The 14038-nt window shown below is 44.3% G+C and overlaps 1 protein-coding gene across 3 annotated transcripts in view; it reads right to left on the bottom strand.

Moving 5' to 3' along the window:
• DTWD2 (DTW motif tRNA-uridine aminocarboxypropyltransferase 2) overlaps window positions 1-14038 on the bottom strand; it is a 251190-nt gene that overhangs the window by 39911 nt on the left and 197241 nt on the right. For 2 of the 3 annotated variants that reach the window (XM_089779290.1, XM_089779289.1), the window contains exons 8-10: window positions 8388-8498; window positions 7709-7881; window positions 6521-6639 (exon numbers count right to left, since the gene is read on the bottom strand). In XM_089779290.1, coding sequence (XP_089635416.1) covers window positions 7836-7881; window positions 8388-8498 — 157 coding nt within the window. In that variant the 3' untranslated portion in view covers window positions 6521-6639; window positions 7709-7835. The remainder of the gene's footprint in view (window positions 1-6520; window positions 6640-7708; window positions 7882-8387; window positions 8499-14038) is intronic. The other variant, XM_075931968.2, reaches the window with a different exon arrangement.

Below are 14038 nucleotides of genomic sequence, written 5' to 3'. Positions count from 1 at the left end.
TATCGTGGCCCTATCTAAGTTATATTTGCCTAGTTTATCAATAAGAATATCATGCGAGACCGTATCAAATGCCTTACTAAAGTCTAGGTATATGACATCCACCGCTTCTCCCTTATCCACAAGGCTCGTTATCTTATCAAAGAAAGCTATCAGATTAGTTTGGCATGACTTGTTCTTCACAAACCCATGCTGGCTATTCCCTATCACTTTATTACCTTCCAAGTGTTTGCATATGATTTCCTTAATTACCTGCTCCATTATCTTCCCTGGGACAGACGTTAAACTGACCGGTCTATAGTTTCCTGGGTTGTTCTTATTCCCCTTTTTATAGATGGGCACAATATTTGCCCTTTTCCAGTCTTCTGGAATCTCCCCTGTCTGCCATGATTTTTCAAAGATCATAGCTAAAGGCTCAGATACCTCCTCTATCAGCTCCTTGAGTATCCTGGGATGCATTTCATCAGGACCTGGTGACTTGCTGACATCTAACTTTCCTAAGTGATTTTTAACTTGTTCTTTGTGTATCCTATCTTCTAAACTTACCCTCTCTCTGCTTGTATTCACTAAGTTAGGCACACCTCCAGACTTCTCGGTGAAGACCGAAACAAAGAAGTCATTGAGCATCTCCGCCATTTCCAAGTTTCCTGTTACTGCTTCTCCCTCCTCACTAAGCAGTGGGCCTACCCTGTCCTTGGTCTTCCTCTTGCTTTTAATGTATTTATAAAAGGTCTTCTTGTTTCCCTTTATGCCTGTAGCTAATTTGATCTCATTTTGTGCCTTTGCCTTTCTAATCTTGCCCCTGCATTCCCGTGTTGCTTGCCTATATTCCTCCTTTGTTAGTTGTCCTAGTTTCCATTTTTTATGAGACTCCTTTTTTATTTTGAGATTGTGCAAGATCTCCTTGTTAAGCCAAGCTGGTCTTTTGCCATATTTTCTATCTTTCCTACACAGCGGAATTGTTTGCTTTTGGGCCCTTAACAACGTCCCTTTGAAATACTTCCAACTCTCCTCAGTTGTTTTTCCCTTCAGTCTTGCTTCCCATGGGACCTTACCTACAAGTTCTCTGAGCTTATCAAAATCTGCCTTCCTGAAATCCATTACCTCAATTGTGCTGGTCTCCCTTCTACCTTTCCTTAAGATCATGAACTCTATTATTTCGTGATCACTGTCCCCTATACTGTCTTCCACTTTCAAGTTCTCAACTAGTTCCTCCCTATTTGTTAAAACCAAATCCAGAACAGCTTCTCCTCTGGTAGCTTTTTCAACCTTCTGAAACAGAAAGTTGTCTCCAATGCAGTCCAGAAACTTATTGGATAGCCTGTGCCTCGCTGTGTTAGTTTCCCAACATATGTCTGGATAGTTGAAGTCCCCCATCACCACCAAATCTTGGGCTTTGGATAGTTTTGTTAATTGTTTAAAAAAGGCCTCATCCACCTCTTCCACCTGGCTAGGTGGCCTGTAGTAGACTCCTAGCATGATATCACCCTCGTTTTTTACCCCTTTTAGCTTAACCCAGAGACTCTCTACACAGCTATCTCCTACATTCATCTCCACTTCAGTCCAAGTGTGTACATTTTTAATATACAAGGCAACCCCTCCTCCCTTTTTTCCCTGTCTGTCCTTCCTGAGCAAGCCATACCCTTCCATACCAACATTCCAATCATGCGTCCCATCCCACCAGGTTTCTGTAATACCAATGATATCATAGTTGTATTTATTGGTTAGCAATTCCAGTTCTTCCTGCTTATTACCCATACTTCTCGCATTTGTATATAGGCATCTAAGATACTGATTTGATCTTGCCTCCCTGTTGTGCCCTGACCCTCCTTTCTCCTTGCCATTATAGGCCGTAGTCCCCCCCATTTCCAACCCATCTCCCAGTACCGCACATTCAGCACTTACCTGTGGGCTTTGCTCACCTGCCCCCGACAAACCTAGTTTAAAGCCCTCCTCACAAGGTTAGCCAGTCTGTGTCCAAACAAGGCCTTCCCGCTCCTGGAAAGGTGAACTCCATCTCCGCCAAGCAGTCCTTCCTGGAAGAGCACCCCGTGATCAAGGAAGCCGAATCCCTCCTGGTGACACCATCGTCGCAGCCAGGCATTCACCTCCAGAATGCACCTCTCTCTGCCCGGGCCCCTACCTTTGACAGGAAGGATAGAAGAGAATACCACCTGCGCTCCAAACTCCTTCACCAGTACTCCCAAAGCCCTGTAGTCACACTTGATCCGCTCAGTGTCACACCTGGCAGTATCATTTGTGCCCACGTGGATGAGTAGCATGGGGTAGTAGTCAGAGGGCCGGATAATCCTCGACAATGCCTCTGTAACATCTCGGATACGGGCCCCTGGCAGACAGCATACCTCTCGAGATGAGCTGTCAGGGCGACAGATGGGTGCCTCCGTTCCCCTCAGAAGAGAGTCTCCAACCACCACTACCCTACGTTTCCTCCTCGCAGTGGTGGCAGGAGACTGCTCAACCTTGGTGGTGCAAGGCCTGGTCTCCTCCACTGTGGGGGGTGACTCCTTGTCTCCTGCTGAAAGTAAAGTGTAACGGTTATGTAACACAGTGGGAGGGTTAGGAGCAGGGGTGGAACACTGCCCGCTGCCGGAAGTAACCAGCTGCCAGTGCTCACCCTGCACCACTGCCTCCTCCATAAGTGGCTGGTCAACAGTCCCACATCCTACGACAGTGACCTCCGTGGACTCCACAGGAATACTGTCCAGGAATTCCTCATGGCTTCGAATGCTCCTCAGCCTGGCCACCTCCTCCTGTAGCTCTCCCACCTGCTGCCTGAGAGATTCCACCAGCAGGCACCTTTCACAACGGTTGTCTCCCCCAGCCTGGAGATCACTCAGTGGGAATTGCAAGCCACAAATACAGCAAGACCACACCAGGACCTGGGTAGAGGCATCCATGCTCAGGTTCTCTGTCTGGATACAGGCACAGGTGGAGGAGACAGGAGAAGTACTGGCACAAGCGCTTCGGGTCTTCATCACCATCAGTCACTCCCTCTGCCCAACTCCCTCTTCAACTCCCCTGTCTGCAGTCCCCTGGTCGCACTGCTCTGGCTTTTTAAAGCCTGCTTGCCTAGGTCAGGCCTGCCCCCTTCTGAGTCACACAGGGGAAGGCTGAGCCTGAGGCTAATCAGAGGCAATCAAGGGAACAATGGCAGGCTCTCAGTCCCAACTGCCACAGAAGCTGAAACTGAAACTGCTAGCACTCACCTGGAATCAGACTCAATTCACACTTCAAACTGTAAAATTCAAACAGTCAGGCACACACACACACTCACACCACAGCTTGTACTCTCACCGGGTAGCCTCTTCGGCGGTGGGGTCGCTTTGCTCTCCCTCTTCAACTCCCCTGTCTGCAGTCCCCTGTCCGCTTCGCTCCTGGTGGTTAGAAATAAGTATGGTGATGTCATGCTAGGAGTTTACTACAGGCCATGTACCCAGGTGGAAGAGGTGGATGAGGCTTTTTTTAAACAACTAACAAAATCGTCCAAAGCCCAAGATTTGATGGTGATGGGGGACTTCATCTATCCAGATATATGTTGGGAAAATAACACAGCAGGGCACAGACTATCCAATAAGTTCCTGGACTGCACTGGTGACAACTTTTTATTTCAGAAGGTTGAAAAAGCTACCAGGGGGAAGGTGTTCTATATTTGATTTTAACAAATAGGGAGGAACTGGTTGAGAATTTGAAAGTGGAAGGCAGCTTGGGTGAAAGTGATCATGAAATCATAGAGTTCACAATTCTAAGGAAGGGTAGAAGGGAGAACAGTAAAATAGAGTCAATGGATTTCAGGAAGGTGGATTTTGGTAAGCTCAGAGAGCTGATAGGTAAGGTTCCATGGGAACCAAGACTGAGGGGAAAAACAACTAAGGAGAGTTGGCAGTTTTTCAAAGGGACATTGTTAAGGGCCCAAAAGCAAGCTATTCCACTGTGTAGGAAAGATAGAAAACATGGCAAAAGACCACCTTGGCTTAACCAAGAGATCTTGAATGATCTAAAAATAAAAAGGAGTCCTATAAAAAATGGAAACTAGGACAAATTACAAAGGATGAATATAGGCAAACAACACAGGAATGCAGGGGCAAGATTAGAAAGGTAAAGGCACAAAATCAGCTCAAACTAGCTACAGGAATAAAGGGAAACAAGAAGACTTTTTATAAATACATTAGAAGCAAGGGGAAGACCAAGGACAGGGTAGGCCCACTGCTTAGTGAGGAGGGAGAAACAGTAGCAAGAAACTTGGAAATGGCAGAGATGCTTAATGACTTATTTGTTTCGGTCTTCACCAAGAAGTCTGAAGGAATGCCTAACATAGGGAATGCTAGTGGAAAGGGAGTAGGTTTAGAAGATAAAATAAAAAAAGAACAAGTTAAAAATGAGGAGTTCAGTGTGCAGGAGGGATCTGCAGGTTGAGCTTGGTTGTTGGAGGGGGTGAGATCTGTGTCTGGGCGCTGGGGTGAGCTGGGGATGAGACTTTTGAAGAACAGGAGGGGGTTCCAGCCTGGGGGCAAGGGGAGCAGGCTGAGGGCAGGAGATTGGGGTTGGAGTGTGGGGTCTGGAAGCGAGTTAGGCTGTGGGAAGGGCTCAGGGTTGCGGACCATGGTCTAGGAAGGAGTTAGGGGACTTCTAGTGCAGGGTAATTACATGAAATTAAACCCAAGAAGTTTAAATTGAATAATAGGACAAATATTCAGTTGTCAAACCTATTAAACTGTGGCAAGTCTTTCAAGTGAAGACATGAAAACTTCATCATTTCAGTCATTTCAAAGTGGGCAAGCTAGTAACGACTTCACTATTTGGAACAATTCTCCAGTGACAGATGTAAAGTAACGAGAGTAGATTCTTCTATCAGCAATTTCTATGATACTATGATCTTTGACAGAGAATTTGTATCCAATTCAAATACCAAAACTAGCTCTGGCATTAACCGAGTTCTCCAAATGCAGGATGCTTGACAGGCTCATGTTCATGTTGACCACTAGAATGCTTTTCCACCTTATGGTGGCATCATCAAAGCACTGAGAGAAAAACAAAATGTAGGATATGCTTGTGTAGAGATTATGAGCAAAATTGTGGAAGGTTTTCTCCTAGCTTGAGCATCCATACTGACTGCAGGTTGCACTATTCAGAAAAACAGAACAAATCCTTTACTACTCTATATGGGTGTGTCTAGACTACAGGGTTTTGTCGACAAAACTATACCTGCGTCTACACTACCGCCGAGTTCTGTCGACATGACGTCGACAGAACTCAGCAGTTTGTCGATGGCGGTAAACCTCATTCTACGAGGAATAATGCCTTTTGTTGACAGAACGCGTTATTGCATCTACACTGTCCTTTGCGTCTACACTCTCATGTCGACAAAGCGGCTTGCTTTGTCGACAGAATTGGATGTAGTCTAGATGCTCTTTGTCAACAAAAGCTTTGTCGACAGTTTCTGTCGACAAAACTTCTGTCGACAAAAGCCTGTAGTCTAGACGTACCCTATATGTTCAGAGAGAGAAAAACTAAATACTAATCTTCTCAAGCTCCATTTAGCCTTGTGTGTTGACATGAAAAATCAAACTGAATATCTGGCAAAGCAGATGCAACAGCCAGCCTCTCTGTTTTTCTGTGACACACAGACTTCTGAGGTAAGAATGTGATCCAGACCTTAAGATCCAAAGTCATTTTCAATGGCATTTTACTATGCTTAAATCAGAGATAGCGTGACAAAGATTGCAGCATTTTAGACAGATTTGTGGAATAAAGCAGCTTGCAACCTGTCTCTGCACACAATTAAAATGAACAAGCCACAGCGGATAGGTCAAGTCCCCTCTGACCTTAATGCTGTTGATGTTTACGCATGAGGCTCCTTATTCAGCTGAAGATAAGAAATGACAGACAGTACAACAAATTAGTGAAGGTCAATGGAACTGGAGATAGCAGTTAATCAATTAACAAAGTAATCCCCTCTGTTACAGTATCCAGTCCTGTGTTTTGTCAGTATAATCAACTGCCTGACTCATGTAGTCTAACAAACTTGACTTGTTTTTTCTTGTCTAATTGACTGATTACTTGAATTTCATAAACTTTCAGCGTTCTAGAATTTAAGACTTAATATCATGCCACCAAAAGGCAGACATCTAATTAGCCTGTCTCCAGATACCTCAGTAAAGTGAAGTTCCAGCCAACTGTGACAAAACCCTTGCTTTGAAGAAGGTGTTTACAAGCTATTTATTAACTCTATTGGGTGCTAGTAAAGCTACTGTGGTGAGAGGATTCTCCATGCGTGAAAAGCAATGACTAAATGACAACAGAACTGCAAAACATGACATCCTTGACTTGGTCTTTTTTAGCCAGAGAGATGAAGGAAACCATGACACTAATTTTTCTCAAGTAGCAAAAAGTTTTTCCTTCCTTGAGTCAGGCCCCACTGAGATTCTAAATAACCTACTTCACACCTTCTGCCCTGAAAGGACTTCAAATATCTTGTGAGGTAACTCGTAAGGAGGAAACTCACCTCTTGAACAATTCCTAGCAGCAGTCCTTGTCTCACCTCAGGATCCCCAGCAGGTTACCAGCTTGACTGGGAGTGGAGAGTCTTCCATGGCTTGGCCTTCCTGCAAAGCCACTACCCTTCTGAAGTAGTAAAGAATCCAATAAATAAACAATCCCATTGCCCTCCATGGGAGTCTTTAGCCTTTGTTTATGCTTTCAAATAAATCCTACCTCCTTCTTGGGGCTTATGCCACTGTTGCTGGTAGGGGGACCCAGACCTACTCACTATGTTTTCAACAAAAGAACATAAGAACAGCCTTACTGGGGCAGGCCAAAAGTTCATCTAGCCTAGTATGCTATGGTCAGTGCCAGGTGGCCTAGACAGAATAAACAGACCAGGCAATCAAGAATTCAACAAGCATTCCCTATTCCCCATTCCCATCTTCTGGAAAACAGATGCTAGGAACACCATCCCTGCCCATCTTGGCTAATGGATACTATAAACAGCAGCTACACCCTTCTTGATTTCAGTTTGTTGTTGCTTCTTCCCTGGGCCTCTGTCCACCTGGCCGCTTTTAGGTTCACTCTGATGTCAGGGCCAAGGTTCTTAGATTCTTTCTGTCCCTGCACACTCCACTTTAGGGAATGCAGCCAGAAAGGGTATGTCTACACTACCCCGCTAGTTCGAACTAGCGGGGTAATGTATGCATACCGAACTTGCTAATGAAGCCCGGGATTTGAATTTCCCGGGCTTCATTAGCATAAAGCCGGCGCCGCCATTTTTAAAAGCCGGCTAATGCGAACCCCATGGCGTACAGATAGTTTGGAATGGCTAGCTAGTTCGAACTAGCTAGCCCGTGCCGCGTGTAGCCGCGCGGCACGGGGTTCGCACTAGCCAGCTTTTAAAAATGGCGGCGCCGGCTTTATGCTAATGAAGCCCAGGAAATTCAAATCCCGGGCTTCATTAGCAAGTTCGGTATGCATACATTACCCCGCTAGTTCGAACTAGCGGGGTAGTGTAGACATACCCAAACAGCATTGGCATAGGTGCTGGAATTAGAGGTATTGACACATACCCCTGGCTTGAAGTGCTTTCCATTTTATATAGTTTACAGTTTTGTTTAATAGCGTTCAGCACCCCCACTCTAGCATCCTTAACCTGTGGTTAGCCATCATGCTCCTTTGGCCAGAGAGGAGCATCCTTCCTTACCCCTTGAGTAAGCTCTGGTTGGCTGTTTCCTGACTCTCTAGGCAGGCTTGGAAAATCCACCTTTGCTGCTTCTTTCTTGTCACTCTGCTGTTTTCAGTGGCAGGACACAATAGGGACAGGGAATCTCCTAGAGGGAACTGCAAAGACCAGGCACACCCTGTATTAATAAGCAACTTATCAGAGGATAGGGGAAGGGAGAGAGAGAAAAAAACTAGTTTAGTTCAGCCCCCCTTAAAAAGTCAAGCACGTACTTTTTTTGAGACATGAAATAAGCATGATGAAGCTAAGAATTTCAACTCAAAATTTTTAAAATATCACAAGTAGCCTATTGTAATAACTGAGGTCCTACAAGCCAACTATAACTGAGAGTTCAGTTGTTGGAAGGCAGATTAACATTTTACAAATGTTTGAGTTACCTTTACCAATGAATATTGATAGGGAAAGGTACAAAAGGAAGACAGGCTGAATTAGTCAAAAAAAAAAAAAAAAAAAAAAAAAAAAGATTTACTGATATCACTCAAGGACTCTCTTGAGATCATGACTTGTAAACAAAATAGAACTGGCAATTAATAAACCAAACTTGGTGCATCAGAAATTATCACTAATTGGTGGACAAAATAATCAGGGGAAGGGCTACTCCTCTCATCACACACTTTTGGGTCCTTAAAAAGAGACTTACAGGGGGCGGATGTTTACAGATGGACCAAAAGGACTGAGCTTCTTCATCATGGCTGCCAACACCACTTTCTGGGACCCCAGGATGTACCACAACACCGTCATCATTCTGACCCTAAACAACATCTGAACAGGTCAGGTCTGAGAGTGGGAACTTAGATGATTTCATCAACTCCATCAGCTCCAGTGAAATCCCAACCACTAGCTGGGATATGAGATGAGTTGCTCTTCTCATCCCCTTCCTTGTGTTTGTTTCTTTCCTATTAATCTGAATTGGCTTGGATTGTTATGTCTAACTCTCAGTTCTGAAAAACAAACAAACAATCTGAGAAGTTGTGTCCATTTTCTAAATTATGTTAATTCATTTTAGAAATGAAACCCCAGCTGCAGAGGTCCAGTTGCCCAAGTCTTCTATTAGTAGCCAAGATCAAAGATTATCTCAGGTTAGAGTGATACAAATAATATAAAAAGAAAATTCCTGAAAACAAGTTTAGGAATACATTTGCTTGAATTTCTTCACATTTTATTCTTCTGTTGTAATGCCACATATATTCCTTGCAATTTATATTGTGCAGTTTGTTTATTGTGGGGAGCTTGATTGTGGTGTGTCCTCTGACTCCCAGCTGGGCTGATGCCTGCAACTCCGAGAGGCAGAAATCTCTCCCAGCCCCTAGCTGGGCTCGTGCCAGAGAGGAGGGGGAACAGATTGCATGCGGGTAAAAAGGGAAACGACAGGATAGATGGGTGCCAGCATCTGTGGGGTGAGATGGGGGTGAGGAGTTTGGAGCATTCTGATTCCCATCTGTACTACAGCAATAGTTAGAACCTCTGTCTCAGACACAGAACCCTCGCCTGAATGGAAAGGGGGGAAGCAGGCTGCATTGGGAATGGGGTGCCAGAACTTCAGGTGGGTTATGCTGGCATGCTAGGGGCGAGGGTAAATGGAAGATGGAGTGCTGCTGGGGAAACTCCCTTGTCTCATTAATGCAACAGTGGGAGCTTAGTCCAAATACATCTTCCCCTTTTCTTGTTGAAACCATTAGGCTTATAGAGCAAACACAAAACGGTGAATCCTCTGCAGTTCTAGACCAAAATATTTTCCACCTAGAATCAGGAGGGAAAGGTAAACAACTTGCTTTTGGCTATGTTGAATTGCTAGAAATTTGTTTGGAGAGAGACAGATCCAGAGCAGAGACGTAAGGAGGCCTGAGAGAGTCTGCATTAGCAGATCTTAATGCAGGATCTGACTTCATTTGTTTTGGTAGTTTTTTCTATTGTGAAACATTTTGGCTGCTTTTGTAAATAAGGATTCAGGCCTTAATGAATGAATACTGGAGCAAAAGATCTAGCACATGACATTTATATGATTATATTTCAAACAAAGTTTAGTAGGTGTTAATGGGTAGTGTTAATTTTCTTTAGATTTGATTTTTAAATAAACATCTTGAGCATTGCTGCTTGTTAATTATCCCTTGTTTTAATATATTTTTTCTATATCTATAAACTATTTAAATATATATTTATATCTATGTTTTTTGTTTGTACAGGGGGTACACAGCCATACACCACCTCAATATTGGTGTTTCACGTAAGAAATTTCAACCTACCCTAAAGAAAATTCAACTCACCCAAGGATGCTTAATGTTCAAGGAAACATTGCTAGTGTCCCTTGACCCACTTGGGCAATGGCATGGTCATGGCTTAAAGAGGTAATCCAGGTGGATGGGAACAGAGATGGAGTCCAGAGCATAGTGGTGCCCCCAGACAGTGAAGCAGTACCATTTAGCTTGGAAGCAAGCTCTAGTAAATGGTTGTATGTTTAGAGAGAGGATATTGTGCATGGGGGCAAAGCACACAAGCCCCATCCAAAACAAGGTTGTGAGGTGGACCAAGCTCAGGTTGAGGGTACTGTAGGCAGCCATGAGGCAGTAGAACATTCAGGAAGGTGAGAAGGCAGATCAGGGGCTAAGAAGAGAGATGGAGGAGATCAATAAACCAATACTGGTAAGGTTAAGAGGGACTATGAGAATAGCTGTCACTTAAGCCCATTGGACCTTGCACACAATTTGTGGGAGCAGGGAAAGGCATCCCTCGAGTTTGGAGGTCTGGGAAGGAGAAGGGTGTTGTCTTATGAATCTGGCTTAAGGGCTTCCCTAAAGCAGAAGAGGGAAAGGTTGTCACTCAATTATCTTGAATCAGACGCAGTACAGTGTGCTCCATTGGTGAAAGATTGAGCAAAGAGTGTGGTCGTGGAGCTCCCATTGATGATTGACGTAGAAGGACCTGTTGCACACGTCCACAAAAGAGTTGCTAGTGCCCAGGAAGTATACAGTGTGGAGGACAATTGAGGCACCAGTTCCAAAGGAGGATGGCATCCGTGCAGAGGGAGGGGACCAGGCATCACCCTGCTTATTGACATATATAACTACTGTCATGTTATTGGACAGCAATTGAATCTAGTGGGATCTGATGAGGGGCAGGAACATCCAACAGACAAGGTGAACAGATGGCAATTACACTAACCTATTGTGCATCCTCACCTCTCATGGTGTCCCGGTAGCATAGAGAAGCTGACTGAGTTATGCAAAGCAAGGCAACTCAACACTGAAGAGTGGACCAAGATACAGTTGGTATATCTGATGCACTCCAATGATTGGAAGAGGAATAACGGCCCAAGTTTTCAGAGCATTTCCAGTTCATTGGTACAGTCCAAATTGTGAGAAAAATCTTAGGACCAGCTCCCTGAAGAGAAATAGGGAAGAGACTGATTGAGACAGCTACCATATTCAGTCCAGATTTCATGTACTGAGGCAACAGGAGTTGTGGTCAGATTAATAGCTAGAGTAAGAGAAGTTTCAGGTGGAGAGAGACAAACTACATGTGGAAATTCAGCAACTTGCAGACCAGGAACATGAGAAGAACAGAAACATCAGTACAAGACACATTTCCATCCAAAAGAGATGACAGATGGGGAGCTGGAAGCCTGAGAATAGGTGCTTTTGATGCACCACAGAGAAGAAGCAGAGGTGTAGTTATCTGAACTATGACAATCTCCTACATGAAATAATTAGGTCTTGTGTACCATTCATGTGAATGGGTCCCCGTGTTCCTCACTAGCAATGCTGAGGAGCTATGTCTACTATTCACTTGCAGGGTCAACTCTGTCACCCTTTTTGAATGGGACTACTGATATAACAAGGAATTATTCAAGAGGATGGTGGCAGAATGGGACCCTTAATCTGTGCCTCTTGTTTATTCATCTTTAAAACCAATAAATGCATGCTCTTCTGACTCAGAGGTGTGGTAGGTGACTTATATAATCTATGGAAACTGCTTGGAGATCCTGGGATGAAAGGCACTATTAGTATTAATCATTTATATAACTAATACCCAAAGGTTTCCAACAGAAATGGCCTTATTTGGGCTGGGTAAATGCAATGGAGTCTCTGTTTTCCAGGGCTAGAGCAAGTGCCTTTTTTACGATATTTAACATGTTTTATAAATCAGAAAAATAACATTTATTCTCTTACTGTGTTCCATTTGCTTAAGCTTCCGCAATACATTTAAGCTTTTAAAAGGTATTTGATATCTATGCATTGCTCACATTTCTAGTTGTTCAGACATAACAGTAGGGGCACCACAAAGCCCAGGTCTGCAGAGGAGCATGTGGACAGACTTGGAAATGGAGGGTTGCGCTTTTTATTTCATGCCATTCCAATCAGAAGTACAGTTTTGCCCAACTTGCACTTTATGAAGCAATTCTGTTTTCATGTCAAGAAGCACTTCGTGCAACTTCAGGCAAAGCAGCTCATCTCCTTTCAGGTCTATTGTAAAGCAAACCTTTTATGACAGCTCTAATAGTAGCTCACAAAATTACTGTTCAAGAACCTAAACCAGCTATACCTCTGACTATCCTACAGGACCAAACATATTAAAATTTAAGCATGAGCATTAAGACTGTCATGCATTTTACATAGGCTGTTTTGGTTCCAACATGATTTCCTCATTGGAATCATTGGCCAGTCAGGAACTAGCTTCTGTCTTGCCTGAATTATTCATCAAACATTTTCATGTAGAAATCAACTTAACTGGAACAACCACTCTCCAGAAAAATGTGTTAATGTGTTTTATTCCCTCCCCTGAATTAAATTCTGATATTAATCAAGTGCACTAACTGAAGAAAAAAGAAAATTAATTTCTTCATAAGACACTATGGCTGAGATATTTATTCATGGTTGCCTGTTATCTGCCACATCAAGAACAGCATCCTGAATTGAAGAAGGGAAAAAATAGATTTCTCCCCAAAGTGGCTGTTATCAATGACAAGGTTCCTAAAGAAATTAATGATAAACAGAAGTAGAAAGAGTTGGACTGTCTTTTTAAATCAGTAGAATAAAAACCACTTGCAGAATCTTTCATTATAGCGACTAGTGATGATCACAAAACCTCCCCCAAAAAAACCTGTACCCGTGTCTCCAGATTAAATTGAAGAGAATGAATATCAGGGGTTATGGCTGAATATACACAAAACTTTCATTGCAAAAGCCTGCGATATATGAACAGGGGGTATGTCTACATTACAAAGTTAATTCGAATTAACAGCCATTAGTTCGAATTAACTTTACTAGCAGCTTCACATACAAACCACTAGTTCGAATTTAAATCGAACTAGCGGAGCGCTTAATTCGAACTACGTAAGCCTCATTCTACGAGGGCTAATGCCTAGTTCGAATTAAGTAGTTCGAATTAAGGGCTCTGTAGCCACTTAATTCGAACTAGTTGGAGGCTAGCCCTTCCCAGCTTGCCCTGGTGGCCACTCTGGGCCAAACCAGGGAAACTTTTCTGCCCACCTCCGAGCCCCGGAGCCCTTAAAGGGGTATGGTCTGACTACAGTGTTCGTGCCAGTTGCAAGCCTGCCACCACCCAGCCAGCAGACCCTGCACCTGGTACGGCATGAGCCAGCCACCCGCTGCCATCCAGCCCTCCACCTCTTCCCAGGACCAGGCTGGCGGCTCCCAGGAGTCTGCCGAGGGCCGCAAGGGGGGGGAGCCTGCCTGGTCTAGTGCGGAGATCGTGGACCTCATCGAGGTTTGGGGGGAGGCCTCCAACGTCCACGACCGCCACACAAGGCACAGGAATGTGGCCATCAAGGGCAGGATAGCTGCCAGCCTGGCCACCAAAGGCCACATGTGAATCCAGGAGCAGGTTTGCATGAAAATCAAGTTGGTCCAGTGAGACCCTTGACCCTGAGCCCAGAACATAAGAATGGCTGTGCTGGGTCAGACCAAAGGTCCATCTAGCCAGTAGCCTGTCTGCCAACAGCGGCCATCACCAGGTACCCCTCAGGGGATGGACCGAAGACAATAACCAAGCAATTTGTCTCATGACATCCATCTCCAGCCTTCCACAAACAGAGGCCAGGGACACCGTTTCTACCCCCTGGCTAACAGCACTCCATGGACCCAACCTTCTTGAATTTATCTAACTTCTCTTTAAACTCTGTTATAGTTCTAGCCTTCACAGCCTCCTGTGGCAAGGAGTTCCACAGGTTGACTATGTGCTGTGTGAAGAAGAACTTTCGCTTATTAGTTTTAAACCTGCTGTCCATTCATTTCATTTGGTGTCCTCTAGTCCTTATATTATGGCAACTAATGA

Source organism: Pelodiscus sinensis, chromosome 6, assembly GCF_052426305.1.
Source record: "Pelodiscus sinensis isolate ZL-2025 chromosome 6, ASM5242630v1, whole genome shotgun sequence".
Taxonomy (NCBI): Eukaryota; Metazoa; Chordata; order Testudines; family Trionychidae; genus Pelodiscus; species Pelodiscus sinensis.
Note: the sequence above shows the minus strand (reverse complement) of the source record. Positions and strands in the feature narration are given on the sequence as shown.